We start from the raw sequence: 18,225 nt of genomic DNA on the forward strand, positions 1-18,225 counted from the left end.
GATTACAATCCCATCAGGAAAGACTGCTGCCCCCAGGGACTTTATCAAGGGCCATATGCATGGATAGTGCAGTATAAATGACGCAATAAAAATAATAAGGTCCACAATGCCAGTCAGGAAGGTCACATGTGGATGCCTGCAAAAGCACGTTTCTTTTTTTTAAAAGATATTTATTAAAGTTTTCAAATTTAATACAATCAAAAAGAATCAAAAAGAAAAAAGCAAAAAAGTTTAAAAACACATAAGGTTCACAATACCTATTTTTCAATAACATATTTCACTGACTTCCTCATACCTCCCCTTCTTGTATTCCACTTCAAATTGTTAGTTCAGCAAATCCTTATCCATAAATTTAACCTGTTTCTATACCCCTTTCCCCCCCATATCACATTACAGCTATGAACCCCTTAATTTCTATCCAACATCATTCAACACTCATTAATTTTGCAATATTTCCGTAAATAGTCCTAGAATTTCTTCCAATCTTCTTCCGCCGACTCTTCTCCCTGGTCTCGGATCCTGCCAGTCATTTCTGCCAATCCCATACAATCGATCATCTTCATCTGCCATTCTTCCAGAGTGGGTAAATCTTGCACCTTCCAGTACTTTGCGATAAGTATTCTTGCAGCTGTTGTAGCATACATAAAGAAAGTTCTATCCTTCTTTGACACCAATTGGCCGACCATGCCCAAGAGAAAGGCCTCTGGTTTCTTCAGGAAGGTATATTTAAATACCTTTTTCAGTTCATTATAGATCATTTCCCAGAAAGCCTTAATCTTAGGGCACGTCCACCAAAGGTGAAAGAATGTACCTTCATTTTCTTTACATTTCCAGCATTTATTATCGGGCAAATGGTAAATTTTTGCAAGCTTGACTGGAGTCATGTACCACTGATATATATCATTTTTATAATATTTTCTCTTAAGGCATTACATGCCATAAATTTCATACCGGTGGACCACAACTGCTCCCAGTCAGCAAACATAATGTTATGTCCCACATCTTGTGCCCATTTAATCATAGCAGATTTAACCATCTCGTCCTGAGTATTCCATTTCAGCAGCAAGTTATACATTTTTGACAAAATCTTAGTTTTGGATTCTAACAGTTCTGTTTCCAATTTAGATTTTTCCACCTGGAAGCCGACTTTCTTATCTATATTGTAAGCCTCCATTATCTGATAGTAATGAATGGATCCAAAATAGTAATGGATCCAAATGGTTTCTAGAGAGTGGTAGGGGATGCTTTATCCCATGTTGATGGCCTTTCAGCCGATTCCCTGGTGCCACGCTGGAATGTGGAGTTAACCAGGGCTATTGACTGTTTGGCTCCGAAGCGCCCTCTCCGATTGCATGGAGCCCGGACAGCCCCGTGGTTTTCCACAGATCTGAGGGCAATGAAACAATCGTTGAGACGGCTAGAGCGCCGGTGGCGGATAACTCATTCTGAATCTGACCGGACACAGGTTAGAGCTCAACGTCGAGCCTAGCAAGTGGTGATAGCGACGGCGAAGAAAAATTTCTTCACTGCCTCTATTGCATCTGCAGAAAACAGCAGCAGGAGACTTTTTCAGGTGGTTCACAATTTAGCGGAACCACCTGCAACATCGGGGCCCAGTACGGGCCACATGTTCTCCTGCAATGATTTTGCAAAGTTTTTTGCAGATAAAATCGCTCAGATTCGGGAAGAAGTAGACTCCACCGTGGGAGCAGGGCCGGGGCGGGAGAGTGCTAGAGTTCTGTCTAGTCAAGTTGAGTAGGATCAATTCCAATCTGTTACCGCCGAGGATGTGGACAGGCTGCTTGGACGAGTGAAACCAACCACCTGTCTCCTGGATCCTTGCCCATCCTGGCTTATAAAAGCTAGCCGGGAAGGACTGGGCGATGGGCTTCGTGGGGTGGTGAATGCTTCCCTCCGTGAGGGAGCCTTCCCAGACCCGCTGAAAGAGGCGGTTATTAAACCGCTTCTTAAAAAACCATCTTTAGATGCAGCCAATATGGCCAACTATCGCCCAGTCTCAAATCTTCCATTCCTGGGCAAGGTGATTGAGCGAGCGGTTGCCGAACAACTCCAGGCACGCCTGGAAGAAGCGGACCATTTGGATCCCTTCCAGTCGGGATTCAGGCCTCATCATGGGACTGAAACTGCCTTGGTCGCACTGGTTGATGATCTCCGGCGGGCTAGGGACAAAGGTGAGAGCTGTTTCCTAGTTCTGCTGGATCTCTCAGCGGCGTTTGATACCATCGACCATAGCATCCTTCTGGACCGTCTTGGGGGGCTGGGAGCTGGGGGCACTGTCATACAGTGGTTCCGCTCCTTCCTCCTGGGCCGTGTTCAGAAAGTGGTGGTGGGGGATGAGTGTTCAGACCCCTGGGCTCTCACTTGTGGGGTGCCTCAGGGTTCTGTCCTCTCCCCCATGCTTTTCAACATTTACATGCAGCCGCTGGGAGAGATCATCAGGAGGTTTGGGCTGGGTGTTCATCAGTATGCCGATGATACCCAGCTCTACCTCTCTTTTAAATCAGAACCAGTGAAGGCGGTGAAGGTCCTGCGTGAGTGTCTGGAGGCGGTTGGAGGATGGATGGCGGCTAACAGATTGAGGTTGAATCCTGACAAGACAGAAGTACTGTTTTTGGGGGACAGGAGGCGGGCAGGTGTGGAGGATTCCCTGGTCCTGAATGGGGTAACTGTGCCCCTGAAGGACCAGGTGCGCAGTCTGGGAGTCATTTTGGACTCACAGCTGTCCATGGAGGCACAGGTCAAATCTGTGTCCAGGGCAGCTGTTTACCAGCTCCATCTGGTACGTAGGCTGAGACCCTATCTGCCTGCGGACTGTCTCGCCAGAGTGGTGCATGCTCTGGTTATCTCCCGCTTGGACTACTGCAATGCACTCTACGTGGGGCTACCTTTGAAGGTGACTCGGAAACTACAACTAATCCAGAATGCGGCAGCTAGACTGGTGACTGGGGGCGGCCGCCGAGACCATATAACACCGGTCTTGAAAGACCTACATTGGCTCCCAGTACGTTTCCGAGCACAATTCAAAGTGTTGGTGCTGACCTTTAAAGCCCTAAACGGCGTCGGTCCAGTATACCTGAAGGAGCGTCTCCACGCCCATCAATCTGCCCGGACGCTGAGGTCTAGCGCCGAGGGCCTTCTGGCAGTTCCCTCATTGCGAGAAGCAAAGCTACAGGGAACTAGGCAGAGGGCCTTTTCGGTAGTGGCGCCCGCCCTGTGGAACACCCTTCCAGCAGATGTCAAAGCGATAAACAACTACCTGACATTCAGAAGACATCTTAAGGCAGCCCTGTTCAGGGAAGTTTTTAACGTGTGATTTTATTGTATTTTTGGTTTTTATGGAAGCCGCCCAGAGTGGCTGGGGAGGCCCAGCCAGATGGGCGGGGTATAAATAATAAATTATTATTATTATTATTATTATTATTATTATTATTATTAATGAAGCCAATCTCGCACTTTGTCTTTTAGTTTCTCAAAACTCTGCAGTTTCAATCTGTCTCCTTCTTGTTCCAAAATTTCCCAATATTTCGGCCATTTGGCCTCCATATTGAGCTTTTTCTGAGCTTTCGCTTCCATTGGTGACAACCACCTTGGGGTTTTGTTCTCTAATAAATCCTTATATCTAATCCAAACATTAAACAATGCTTTCCTGACAATATGATTTTTAAATGCTTTATGTACTTTAACCTTGTCATACCACAGATATGCATGCCACCCAAGAACGTTGTTAAAACCTTCTAAATCCAAAATGTCTGTGTTCTCAAGAAGCAGCCAGTCTTTCAGCCAGCAGAACGCTGTTGATTCATAATAAAGTTTAAAGTCTGGCAGGGCAAATCCGCCCCTTTCCTTTGCATCAGTTAGTATCTTGAATTTTATTCTAGGCTTCTTGCCCTGCCAGACAAATCTAGAAATATCTTTCTGCCACTTCTTGAAACAATCCATTTTGTCCACAATTTGCAATGTTTGAAACAAAAACAACATTCTAGGCAATACATTCATCTTTATGACTGCAATTCGACCCAACAAGGAAAGCTTCAAATTTGACCAAATTTCTAAATCTTTTTTCACTTCCGTCCAACATTTTTCGTAGTTATCTTTAAACAAATTCCCATTTTTTGCTGTCATGTTGATCCCCAGGTATTTCACTTTCTTAACCACAGTCAAACCTGTTTCATTCTGAAACTTCTTTCAGTGAATGTTAAAATTTTCTCTAAAACCTTAGTTTTTGACTTATTCAGTTTAAATCCTGCCACCTGACCAAATTCTTGAATTAGTTCTAATACTCTTTTAGTACTAGATTCTGGCTCCTGTAACGTCAGAACTAGGTCGTCTGCAAATGCTCTCAGTTTGTATTGTTTGGCTCCGACCTGTATACCTTTAACCAACCAGTCCCTTCTAATCATATTCAGCAGGACCTCCAGGACCGATATAAAAAGCAATGGGGAAATTGGGCACCCCTGTTGTGTCCCTTTTTCTATCTTAAATTGTTCCGTAACCACATTATTTACAATTAGTTTAGCCTTTTGTTCAGAATATATTGCACCTATACCATTTTCAAAACCTTGGCCTACCCCCATACCCTGTAAGTTCTTTTTCATAAAACTCCAAGAAATATTGTCAAAAGCTTTCTCCGCGTCCACAAATATCAGAACTGCTTTAGTGTTAATATTCACTTCTAGCTTTTCCAAAATGTCAATTATATTCCTCAGGTTATCAGATAGATGTCTTCCCGGTAGAAAGCCCGCTTGGTCCTTATGTATCTCTTCAATCAATACTTTTTTCAGTCTCTTAGCCAAGATATCAGCAAAAATTTTGTAATCCACATTTAATAAGGATATGGGACGGTAGTTCTTAAGTTGAGTCTTTTCAGTCTCTGTTTTCGGTATAAGTGTAATATAGGCCTCTTTCCACGTTTCTGGTGCCCTTTTCCCTTCCAAGATTTCATTGCAGACTTCGCAAAAGCATGTTTCATATTAGCTCTGCTTCTGGGGGAGCAACTGTCAGGTAGTGCCATCCTATGCATGTTCAACCAGAGGTCCGTCTGTGCCCCATGGGGCTTATTCCCAAATGAATGGTGCATGGCCTTGCAGCCAGGATACCATTGCGCTCTATCCATTATGCCACACATCTAGTAGCCGCTGATAGCCTCCATGAATTAGTCTTATCCTCTATGAAATCCACCCAAGTTGGTGGCTCACGGCTGCCTCTTGTGGAAGGGAGTTCCACAGTTTAACTATGTGAAGAAAGACTTCTATTTATCCGTCCTGAATCTTCCCCCATTCAGCCTCAATGGATGTCCACAGGTTCTAGAAAGGGGGGAATCTTTTCTTTAGACGCTTTCTCTGTGCCCTACACATTTTATAAGCTGGCTGTCTCCTTGGGGCAGGCGCTCTCTTCATTTCCGCCTTTACCAAAGCGCTTTTGGAAATACGACCTTAAGCAAGCGGCCGAGGAGCGGGGCGGAGAATGCGCATGCGTCCCCCCGAGGCGGGGAGAGGCGGGCCGGGGGAGGGGCTTTTCCTGGCCCCGCCCTTCCGCCTCGCCGAGCGGCGAACTCCGGGGAAGAAGCCGGTTGGCCGAGGCGAGACGGAGGCCGCGGGCGCGTGGCGGTCGGCCGCTCGCTCCGCTTCCTGAACTCTGCCGGTTCGAGTCCCGCCGGGAGGCAGCGAGGCGCGCCTGGTAAGGGCGCCTGGGAGACCCCGCCTCCCGCCTTGGATGGTCCAGCGGAGAAGGTGAGCTCCGGCGGGAGACTGGGCGGCTTGGCGGGGGGCGGCGGAGGCGCAGCCTGGGGGCGGGGATATCGGGCGGCCGAGAAGCATCAGCGCCGCCCCCGCCCAGCCGCGGAGCCCCGGCGGTGCGATGCTGTGCGACTGGGAAGCCCCCCAGGGCGTGTCATCACAGTCGGAAGGGGTTAACTTCGGATCTGGGGCTTATTTCCTACATACAGTGGTACCTCGGGTTAAGAACTTAATTTGTTCTGGAGGTCCGTTCTTAACCTGAAACTGTTCTTAACCTGAAGCACCACTTTAGCTAATGGGGCCTCCCGCTGCTGCTGCGCCGCCGGAGCACAATTTCTGTTCTCATCCTGAAGCAAAGTTCTTAACCCGAGGTACTACTTCCGGGTTAGCGGAGTCTGTAACCTGAAGCGTATGTAACCTGAAGTGTATGTAACCCAAGGTACCACTGTAGAGAGAGAGAGAGAGAGAGAGGGAGAATAAAGATGGTGATGCAGTGCCGGGCGCTCCCTACCTACATGTAGGTCTACCCACCCCCCACTGCCCAGGAAACTCCAGGAGCCCCCAAAGAGGCCGGTGTTTCAGTAGGGGGTGTAATTCCTGAGTTTCCCATCACCCCCAACATCATGTGAAGCCAAAGCCCTGCCTTTATTCAGCTTGGGGCCCAAGTGTGGACAGGCCCCGTTTCCTGTCTTAGGAGGCCTCGCCAAATGGTACCTTGAGAGGTGGGCAAGCCTATGCCAAAAAACCAGGCAAAGTTTCAGCCGCCGTCTGGACTCCATATGGTGCCTTGCGTCCAAATGTTGATAGAGACCACCAAGTCTCATGCAAGTTCGGCAGCGGTATCTCGAGAGGCAGATGAACCTATGCCAAAAAAAGGACGAAGTCATGCGAGGCCATGTTTTGGTCTCCCATCTTGATTCAAAATGGCACCTGGCATCCAAATGTGGGTGAAGAGGCTGCCCCAACTTGGGAATCCTCATGCCGAGTTTGGTGATGACAAGAGAGACAAGCTAGTTAGCAGAGACACAAAGACAAGCTAGTTAGCAGATTTCAGTCCGTTAAAGACAAGACTTTCTGCACCTGATGAAGCAGACAGATTCATCGCCGTATAAACGTTTATGGACTAAAAGGGCATTGAAGCAATGAGAGTGAATCTAATTTTGGTCCAATAGGCTGCTTTCTTCACACACACCTTTGACCTGCATCCAGAGAAACAAGTGGGATCATCAGAGTTTAAGGACATGTTTCAGCCAGGCAAAAACTCTGGGGCCAGTAAGGGGCATGGCCTGGAGAGAGTGACAAGGGCCAGACAAGAGTTCTGAAGGGCACATTGGCCCCTAGGTATGAGACATTCCTGGCTCAGAGCAGTCTTCCTCTCAATTTAAGAGCTGTGAGCTTCATCTTTGGCCTTTGGGCTTCCTGGAGGTATCCTGGGTAGCCACTGTAGGAATCGTAGAATCGTATACAGTGGTACCTTGGGTTACAAACACCTCGGGTTACAGACTCCGCTAACCCGGAAGTAGTACCTCGGGTTAAGAACATTGCTTCAGGATGAGAAAATAAATCGCGCGGTGGCAGCGGTTGGCCCCATTAGCTAAAGTGGTACCTCAGGTTAAGAACGGTTTCAGGTTAAGAACGGACCTCCAGAATGAATTAAGTTCTTAACCAGAAGTACCACTGTAGTTGGAAAGGACCCCAAGCACCATCTAGACCACTCCCACAGGATGCAGGACTAGATGGACCTTTGGTTGTGTTTGCATTGGCTTGACCTACTCTGAGCTGAACCAAATTAATTCTGCTGTACCTTGGTCTGGCTTTCTTTCCCCTGTCTCGCCTACAGAAACAATGGAGGAGCTGAGCCAAGCTCTCGCTTTCAGCTTTGCTGTCTCCCAGGACCTCAACAGCACAGCAGCACCACACCCCCGGCTGGCACAGTACAAATCCAAGTACAGCTCCTTGGAGCAGGCAGAGAGGCGACGGCAGCTCCTTGCATTTCAGAAAACGTAAGGGGCATCTCTAAATGGCTATATTTCCATGTTGTTGCAGGTATTATTTATTTATTAAATTTCTATCCTGCCTTTCCTCCAAGGAGCCCACTGTGGCACACATGGTGATTCTTCTTCCCATTTTATTCTCACAACAACCCTGGCAGGTAGGTGAGGCTGAGAGACAGAGACTGGTGAGCTTCATGAATGAGTGGGGCTGGAATCCTGGGCTCTCAGGTCCAATACTAACCAAGCAATGTAAACCAAACCATCAATATAACATGGGAATGCAAATTCCACGTTCAAAACGAAAGAATGCTAATCATAGTCATTCCACATAATTAGGCAACTATAAATCTCCCAAAGCGGCATAAAAAAGGAGCCATGGAAGCAAATTATATATGAAACATTAGATTGTATCCAACTAAGTTCTCCTTGGAGTAGACCCATTGAAATCAATGGACCTAAATGAATAATGTTCATTAGTTTCAATGGATTGGCTGTGAGCTCACACTGACTACATCTCATTGTCTTCTTGTTAATCTGTACAACAACCTTGTAAAGCAGGCAAGTACCGTTACTGCCATATTGAAGACAGGGAGTGGGGAATTTAAGAAGCAGACACATTTGCCACTCAGTTACCTGCCACACTCACCTGTCGCTCAGGAAAGATAATAGTTAATATATTTTAAATATACCGTATTTTTCGCACGATTGGACGCACCGGACCATAGGACGCACCTAGTTTTTTGGGGGGGAAATAAAGGAAAAAATTTTTCCCTTTATTCCCCCCCCAAAAGCAGGTCAGGGAAACCGAACCAGGTCGAGGAACAGCGGGATAGTGGCGCTGCGCCTCCCTGCTGTCCCCCGAGCTTGTGGGGCTGGCTGATGTCTGCCTGGCGCGCGGGGCGCTCTGCTTCAGGGCGTCCCACCCGCCAGGCAGCAGGCTGCCACCCGCAGCGTGGGGAGCCCTACGGAGAACTCCTGCAAGCCTCCCCACGCTGCGGATGTGTTCCGGAAGCGCCAGGCGCTCTGCTTTCAGGGCGCCCGACACTCCGGGAAGCAGGCTGCTATCCGCAGCGTGGGGAGCCCTGTGGGGAACTCCTGCAAGGCTCCCCACTCTGCGGATGTCTGCCTGGCGCGAGGGGCGCTCTGCTTCAGGGCGCCCCACCCGCCAGGCAGCAGGCTGCTATCTGCAGCGTGGGGAGCCCTGTGGGGAACTCCTGCAAGGCTCCCCACTCTGCGGATGTCTGCCTGGCGCGAGGGGCGCTCTGCTTCAGGGCGCCCCACCCGCCAGGCAGCAGGCTGCTATCCGCAGCGTGGGGAGCCCTGTGGGGAACTCCTGCAAGGCTCCCCACTCTGCGGATGTCTGCCTGGCGCGAGGGGCGCTCTGCTTCAGGGCGCCCCACCCGCCAGGCAGCAGGCTGCTATCCGCAGCGTGGGGAGCCCTGTGGGGAACTCCTGCAAGCCTCCCCACGCTGCGGATGTGTTCCCGAAGCGCCTGGAGCTCTGCTTTCAGGGCGCCCGACGCTCCGGGAAGCAGGCTGCTATCTGCAGCCTAGACACGGCTAGCAGAGCGCTAATCCCGAAGCTTGGGGCATGCGGAGCTCAGCGCGCCCCAAGCTTCTGGGCGCCGGCAAGGTCTCCGTTAGCCTAGCGGAGACCTTGCCGGCGCCCAGAAGCTTGGGGCGCGCTGAGCTCGCACGCCCCAAGCTTCGGGATTAGCGCAGCGGTCCGCTAGCCGTGGGAGAGCCGTGCGACGTCGCGGGGCTCTCCCAGGGCTAGCGGAGACCTTGCCAGCGCCCAGAAGCTTGGGGCGCACTGAGCTCGCACGCCCCAAGCTTCGGGATTAGCGCAGCGGTCCGCTAGCCGTGGGAGAGCCGCGCGACGTCGCGGGGCTCTCCCAGGGCTAGCGGAGACCTTGCCGGCACCCAGAAGCTTGGGGCGCGCTGAGCTCGCACGCCCCAAGCTTTGGGATTAGCGCAGCGGTCCGCTAGCCGTGGGAGAGCCGTGCGACGTCGCGGGGCTCTCCCAGGGCTAGCGGAGACCTTGCTTGCACCCAGAAGCTTGGGGCGCGCTGAGCTCCGCACGCCCCAAGCTTTGGGATTAATGCAGCGCTCCGCTAGCCGTGGGAGAGCTGGGTCTCCCACGGCTAGCGGATAGCTTCCTGAAGCCTGGAGAGCGAGAGGGGTCGGTGCGCACCGACCCCTCTCACTCTCCAGGCTTCAGCGAAAGCCTGCATTCGCTCCATAGGACGCACACACATTTTCCCTTGCTTTTTAGGAGGGAAAAAGTGCGTCCTATGGTGCGAAAAATACGGTATATATAATTGTCTGCAGGCAACATGCCAGGTGCTGTCTCTTAAATTCTTAAATGCTTATCATTTCTGGCCTTTAGCTGTTGTATCTGAAATGGACTCTACCTGTAAAATGATGTAGTTCTCTTCTATCCTCTTCTCATATTTTTGACTAACGTTTTAGTTTTTTCTTTCTTAAGTTTAAAGCCTGCAACTAGCCCAAATTCCGTAATCTTCTCTATCACTATTGGCACACTTTCTTTTGGGTTCTCCGTGGTTATAGTCAGGTCACTGGTGAAGGCTTTTACTTTGAAGGTCTTGTTTCCAACAACTATACCCCTTATTATACCCCTTCTTTTCTTTTCTTTTCTTTTCTAATGTTCGTATTCAGAATTTCCAACACCAATATAAATAACAATGTGAATAAAGGACACCCCTAGCTTGTACCTCTCTTTATATTACAATTTTCTGTTAGATTGTTATTTATAACTAGTTTAGCTCTTTGTTGCAAGTATATTGCGTTTATACCTTTATAAAAAAATTCTCCCACTCCTATCATTTCTAATGTTTTTTTCACAAACCTCCAGGAGACATTGTCAAATGCCTTCTCTGCATCAACAAATAACAGTGCCACCTGTTTTTCGATTGTGACTTCCAGATACTCTAGAGCAGGGACGTCCAGCTCCCAAGAGACTGCGATCTACTCCCGGGGGGGGGGGGGCATGCAGTGATCTACCCATGGGGGGGAGTTCAGAGTTGTTGAACTTTTTTTAGGGGGGGCAGGTCAAAGTTGTTGCCCCTTTTTTAAACAGTAAGTGTGCAGAATTAAAATAAATTGCTCACCAACAACACATTCGCTAACACACAAACACAGCGACGCAGGGAAAGGCGGAGGGGCGGAGACATGATTCTAAACAACACAATAAGGATCCCACGGTTGACCACGATCATCCTGTGGTCAACCAGTTGGATACCCCAGCTCTAGAGTATCTATTACATATCTCATATTATTTTTCATATGGCTTCCTAGGAGAAATCCTGCTTGGTCCTCATGAATATAGTCTTTCAGTATACGTTTCAATTTACTTACTATTATATCTGCGAATATTTTATAGTCATTTTTAAGAAGAGATATAGATCGGTAATTCTTAACTGATGTTTCCTTAGGGATTAAGGTTATATAGGCCTCCTCCCATGATTCTGGTAGCTTCCCCGTACAGTGGTACCTCGGGTTACATACACTTCAGGTTACATTCGCTTGGGGCCTCCTGCTGCCGCTGCGCGATTTCTGTTCTCATCCTGAAGCAAAGTTCTTAACCCAAGGTAATATTTCTGGGTTAGCGGAGTCTGTAACCTGAAGCGTCTGTAACCTGAAGCATATGTAACCCGAGGTACCACTGTACTGATTTATTAGACTTAAAAAGGTAAAGGGCCCCCTAACCGTTAGGTCCAGTCACGACGACTTGGGTTGCGGCGTTCATCTCACTTCATTGGCCGTGGGAGCTGGCGTACAGCTTCCGGGTCATGTGGCCAGCATGACTAAGCCGCTTCTGGTGAACCAGAGCAGCGCACAGAAACGCCGTTTATCTTCCCACTGGAGCGGTACCTATTTATCTACTTGCACTTTGACGTGCTTTCGAACTGCTAGGTTGGCAGGACCTGGGACCAAGCAATGGGATCTCACCCTGTCGCGGGGATTCGAACTGCTGACCTTCTGATCGACAAGCCCAAGAGGCTTAGTGGTTTAACCCACAGCACCACCCGCGTTCCAACTTATTAGACAGAGGGTTTTAACAACTGTTTGGCTGGCATGCTTACTTATGCTACGATAAGGTGAGAGTTCACAGAGATTTTACGACTCATGTAATAAAAAGATCTCTATATGCAGTCTGGACAAAAAAATAAGGGTATCCTGGAACAAAAGAAACCCTGGAAGTTGTTGCCGATGGGAGCCATGACAGTAAAGAAAATTAACAAGATGGTTGAATGGGTTATGTATAAAGAAATTATCTGTGAAGAAGGCAACCAACTAAGACTCAAAAAATTTTGAAGAAATAAGTAAAGTCAACAATTGGTTACAATACCACCAAATATGTGACATATTTAAACAAGATAAAAAAGGGCTTTAGTAAAGAACCTTCAAGATTCAAAAGTGACTTGATGATGACTTATGAAGTGATAAGGGAAAATTTAATAAAGATGTTTTACAGATGGTATTTAACACCAACCAAAATATGTAAAATACATAAAACAAAATCAAATCTGTGTTGGAGGTGTAACAAAGCAGAGGGGACATTCATACATATGTTGTGGACATGTGATAAAATCAAAGGCTTCTGGGATATAGTGTACAAAGAGTTAAAGAAAATGTTTAAACAAAACTGTTAAGAAAACAGAAGCTTTTTTATTGGGGATACTAGACATAGATATTGCCAGAGAAAATAAGAAAATATTCCTTTACGCCATGGAAGTGGCGAGAACACTAATTGCCAAAAATTGGAAAAAAGAAATAATCCCGACAAAAAAATAATGGCAAGACAGATTATTTTATTATATTAAATTGGCCAGATTGACAGAGGCAATTAGGGGTCAAACCAAACAAAAATTCCAAAAAGAATGGGTAAAACAAAGAATAGTTTTAATAGCAGTGCCCTCAAATTAATACTTGGACTTATTTTGATTGATTTCTGCAAAATAATTTATGGTACTTAAGTTAAAAACAAAGAAAAAGGAGTAATAATGAACTAAAAAGGAGATGGTTTACCAAAAACGATAAAAGAACCATGTTGAGGATTAAATCAAATGGAAGAAAAAAAGAACTGAAATATGGTGTGTGTGTGTATGACTATGTGTTTTGTATAAGTTTTCGTATGTTATGTTTTATTTGTACTTTTTTGTTTTGTTTTATGTCTTGTTGTTTGTTTCTCTCTTGATTCTGTATTATTTTTATGTTCAGTTTGACAAGTGTGTGTATACGTGTTGTAAATAAACTGAATAAAATTTAAAAGATGATAGAGGTAGGTAGGTAGGTAGGTAGGTAGGTAGGTAGGTAGGTAGATAGATAGATAGATAGATAGATGATAGATAGATATAGATGATATATAATGACAACAAAACACTGTCCAAAATGTATAAAATTTTATTAGAATGGTCAGTGAAGTATGAGGAGGTAAAATCAGCCATGGTAAAGTGGGAAAGAGATCTAGGTCATAATATACAACTCTCAGAATGACAAAAATTGTGGAGGGAAGATCTTAAATTCACAGCATGGAATAAAATTGGTCAGCTCAGATTGAAACCAACAGACCATAGCAAGACATCAAAGTCAGTGTTAATTAGGATTGCAAATTTTTTTTTAAAAAATTTCAAGATTTTGAAAGGGGAAAAAAGCTGATCAACTTTTCTGTCTGAATTTTCACTTTTTGAAATACAGTATGGCAACCCTATGTTAATGAAAAGTTCAGAAAGTGTCAGCCTGGCAGGCAGACTTATGAAGGCAGGATGCTACCATACAAAAGCTGCACGGTGGATTTAGTATAATGGTTTTAACTATGGAATTGATCGCTTTAGGGCTATTGCATTTCTTCCTTAATTTATTGTTCTATGACATTTTCCTTACTATCTCTGCTTTGGAATGGTGGTTTGTTCTAATACAGTAGTTGCATTGTTTACTGATTTTATTTTGTTTTGTCTTTTACCCTTGTTTTATTGGATTTTTTAATTTTTGTATATATATATTAAATAAAATATTACTGTTTTGTTTGTATGTCACCCCGAAAGCTATTGTTACTGGGCAGGATATAAAGAATTTTCTTTCCTATCTAAGTTGGTGGGAAATTTCAAATCTTTCCTTCTTTTTCTTTCTCCTGACAAGTAAGCGATTGGATTATGTCAACCATGCTAGGAGGCTGGCAGAGGATGATTGGACAGGCACCGAGGAGGAGGAGGAGGAGAAGGAGAAGGAGGGGGCAGGTGCAGACAGTGCAGACATGGAGATGGAAGTCGGGACGAAGCTACCAAAACGCTACGCCAACCAGGTGAGGGGGACTGGTAGCAGAGAGGAAAACTGAGCAAGGGGAAAACTGGGCTCCAAATAGAAGCCAGCCCTTGTTGCTTTTGTGTATATGAGGTATCATTCTGATTATTTCCCTCCTGGGACATAATTTTCCCCAGAGCCTTATTTGTTAGCAAAATGTGAATTCAAGTTTCTGGCTCTTTAGAGTGGAGGCAGGAGGCTGTAGACTTGTGGTTCTGAGAGCAGAACCTAATGGTTGATCTACCTGAGGAAGCGGGTCAGAATTAAAAAGATGAGGTACAAATACTTCCTCCAATCTAATCTGACAAACTGGAAACTTAATAAAAAATTATCTCTGTTCAAACAATTATAAATTAATTTTCCCCCAAAAGGCTGAGTTATATATATTGAGAGAGAGAGGAGCTAAGCCAAAAGTGTCTCTGAAAAGCGCTTTTCTTATCCCTAATTTGCTTCCTGTGTTTCTTATTTATAAATTCCTTGATAATCTTTGGAGAGTGATTTGTCTTGACTTTTCTGGCGTATTTGCAACTGTAGGAGACTTTTTACAATCCCAATCAAACCAATTAGTTTGGTGTTGGAATGAACTAGATTTGTACCTCCCTTGGACAATGCATGGTTTCAGTTCCTCTATTATTTGCTGATACGGTCCTAATTAATATGTTAGGTGCATTCATATAGTCAGCATAGACTTTCACACTATATTTTAAATCCAGGTTGTGAACAATTTTTCCTTTCTTTAGGGAAGGAAATATTTTCATGTCATTTGCCATTGGTTTTTAATGCTATTCTATATTGTGTTGTAAGCTCTCCAGGAAATGTTTATTGATCATAGAATCATAGAATCATAGAGTTGGAAGAGACCACTAGGGCCATCGAGTCCAACCCCCTGCCAAGCAGGAAACACCATCAGAGCACTCCTGACATATGGTTGTCAAGCCTCTGCTTAAAGACCTCCAAAGAAGGAGACTCCACCACACTCCTTGGCAGCAAATTCCACTGTCGAACAGCTCTTACTGTCAGGAAGTTCTTCCTAATGTTTAGGTGGAATCTGATGAATGACTATAAATCCAACACCATTTAATGTGTTTGTGACCAAGCAGAGGTGGAATATACTGGAATATACTGTTAATATACTGTTATATTGCTCCTTGTATATAACTACCGTAGGGTTTTAAATAGGATTTTTGGACAGTTTTCTTTTTGAATTGCTGGAAAGAAATTTGCCAAGTATTGATTGTTAGGGATAAATTGTGCTCTGTTTGCTCTAGGTGCCCTGAAAATCAGACAAAAAATTCTAATATATTGGGGTCACATGTGCTAGACTATAACTTTCTCAATCTGGTATTTTGTAGTGATCAAGCTTTTTTTAGCAAATAAGTTTATCTGACTGATTATAAATCTAAGAAATAATAACCACCATTAAGAGAGTGGGTTGTTGTTGTTTTTTGTATAGTTGGTACAATGTTAATAGATTTTGGGTTATATCGAATCCTAAGAATACTTGGAGGAAATCCATTGAAATTACAGTGGTGCCTCGCAAGACGAAATTAATTCGTTCCGCAAGTTTTTTCTATATGCGAGTTTTTTATCTTGCGAAGCACGGTTTCCCATAGGAATGCATTGAAAATCAATCAATGTGTTCCTGTGGAAACCGCCTTCAGACCAGGTCCGGGGACAGTCTGTCCCCCGACCTCTTCTGAAGGCTGGGGGGGGGGGGGACAAGGGCTTTTCTTCCCACCGCCAGCCTTCAGAAGGCTGTTCTGAAGGCTGGCGGTGGGAAGAAAAGCCCTTCTCCCCACCTCCCGCCCCGCAAGCTCCGGGGACAGGAGGGCTTTGCTGCCGACCGCCAGCATTTTAAAAGCCCCTGGGACAGCGGAGACTTCTCCGCTGTCCCGGGGCGATCTTAAAATGCTGGCGGGCGGCAGCGAAGCGTTCGCTGCCGTCCGCCAGCATTTTAAAAGCAAGCCCATAGGGAAATTCGTCTTGCGGAACGACTCAAAAACGGAAAACTCTTTCGTCTTGCGAGTTTTTCGTTTTGCGAGGTGTTCGTCTTGCGAGGCACCACTGTAATGGACATGACTAACTTGAGTACATTCATGTCAGTGGATCTCCTCTGAGTAGAACTTGGTTGACTACAACCTTATTTGATTTTTCTCCTTTGTGGCTTTGAGTACAAGCAATGGAATTATGGTCATCTGGGAGCATTGTGGAAAGAGAAAGTGGAACCACAGAGGGCCACAGATTCAGGCTATGTACACACCATACATTTAAAACCCTGGGAACTGTAGTTTGCCTCTCACAGAACTCCTAGGACCTTTAGCAAACTACATTTCCCATTGTTCTTTTTGGAGTTAAGGGGGATGTTCTTTAAATGTATGGTGTTTATACAGCTTGAAAGTTGTAACTGAAACTGAGATCCAGTTGAGATTTCTGCATTGCAAGGGTTGGACTAGATGACCCTGAGGACCCTTTCAACTCTACAGTTCTATGCTTAATTAAAGAGTTTATTCATGTACAATGGTCAACCTAGGAAAAGTGGGAAAATAAACATAAAGAATAAACTACTTGAGGGAATGACCCTTATGTGATATTAATGTGACTATTTCTCATTTATTGATTTTATTTCATTTATGAGTCTCCTAATAAAAAATAGTCTCCAGATGACTTACAAAAATGCAGGGTTGTTTGCTTTTTTTAAACTAAAATGAAAATCAAACCCTGCATTTTAAATTATCCTAATCATTACTGTGAGTTCTGAAGTAATTTAGCAAGAAAGAACCACAAAAAGGGAATGATATAATACTCAGTGTAATAAATAGAAAAGGAATTTTTAAAAAGTCATATGAAAATGATAGCAAAAGCCCACAAACCACGAGGACAAAGCTAGTCTCCCCCTACGGATGGTTCCATCCTCAAATCCCTCTAGCCCTGCGACATAAGAGTTCCTGGGATGCTGAAGTTTCATGGCAACTTTGAAGCAACAAAGCATTTTAAATTTGAAGAGTCCTTCATAGTTGCCAGTGCAGGGCTTACTCAGTGAGCCCTTGGGGTGAAGGCGAAAGGGAAGCCTTGGTTGGCTTTACTGTGAGGGCTGTTGAGGGCCTTCGACTGACTTTGTTTGCTTAGTTTTCCAAGGACAAATGCAGCCAGGGTTCTTTAAGTTCCCACTGGTTTGGGAAGCACGTTCTGTTTCAATGCTGTCCATAAGCAGGTGCCAGCTTGTTATGACTTTCTCTGCAAAAGGAGGCCTTTCTTATCAGCCTTTGCTGAGCGATAAGCTTTCTCTTTTTCCCTTCTTGCCAGCCAGCCAAGGAAGTGGCTTAGAGCAGCCTTCCTCAAACTCAGCCCACCAGAGACTAGAATCATAGAGTTGGAAGAGACCACAAGGGCCATCGAGTCCAACCCCCTGCCAAGCAGGAAACACCATCAGAGCACTCCTGACATATGGTTGTCAAGCCTCTGCTTAAAGACCTCCAAAGACGGAGACTCCACCACACTCCTTGGCAGCAAATTCCACTGTCGAACAGCTCTTACTGTCAGGAAGTTCTTCCTAATGTTTAGGTGGAATCTTCTTTCTTGTAGTTTGGATCCATTGCTCCGTGTCCGCTTCTCTGGAGCAGCAGAAAACAACCTTTCTCCCTCCTCTATGTGGCATCCTTTTATATATTTGAACATGGCTATCATATCACCCCTTAACCTCCTCTTCTCCAGGCTAAACATGCCCAGCTCCCTTAGCCGTTCCTCATAAGGCCTCGTTTCCAGGCCTTTGACCATTTTGGTTGCCCTCCTCTGGACACGTTCCAGTTTGTCAGTGTCCTTCTTGAACTGTGGTGCCCAGAACTGGACACAGTACTCCAGGTGAGGTCTGACCAGAGCAGAATACAGTGGCACTATTACTTCCCTTGATCTAGATGCTATACTCCTATTGATGCAGCCCAGAATTGCATTGGCTTTTTTAGCTGCCGCGTCACACTGTTGGCTCATGTCAAGTTTGTGGTCAACCAAGACTCCTAGATCCTTTTCACATGTACTGCTCTCAAGCCAGGTGTCCCCCATCTTGTATTTGTGCCTCTCATTTTTTTTGCCCAAGTGCAATACTTTACATTTCTCCCTGTTAAAGTTCATCTTGTTTGTTTTGGCCCAGTTCTCTAA

The 18,225-nt window shown here is 45.6% G+C and overlaps 1 protein-coding gene across 5 annotated transcripts in view; it reads left to right on the forward strand.

The window, feature by feature from the left end:
* The first annotated feature begins 5,541 nt into the window (after positions 1-5,541).
* Positions 5,542-18,225, forward strand: part of SNUPN (snurportin 1) — a 40,547-nt gene continuing 27,863 nt past the window's right edge. Inside the window, exons 1-3 of one of the 5 annotated variants that reach the window (XM_077918846.1) lie at positions 5,542-5,750; positions 7,597-7,759; positions 13,912-14,074. In XM_077918846.1, the coding sequence (XP_077774972.1) occupies positions 7,602-7,759; positions 13,912-14,074 (321 nt within the window). In that variant the 5' untranslated portion in view covers positions 5,542-5,750; positions 7,597-7,601. The remainder of the gene's footprint in view (positions 5,751-7,596; positions 7,760-13,911; positions 14,075-18,225) is intronic. The other 4 variants (XM_077918844.1, XM_077918843.1, XM_028706033.2 and 1 more) reach the window with 4 other exon arrangements.

This window comes from Podarcis muralis, chromosome 14 (genome assembly GCF_964188315.1).
Source record: "Podarcis muralis chromosome 14, rPodMur119.hap1.1, whole genome shotgun sequence".
Classification (NCBI taxonomy): Eukaryota; Metazoa; Chordata; class Lepidosauria; order Squamata; family Lacertidae; genus Podarcis; species Podarcis muralis.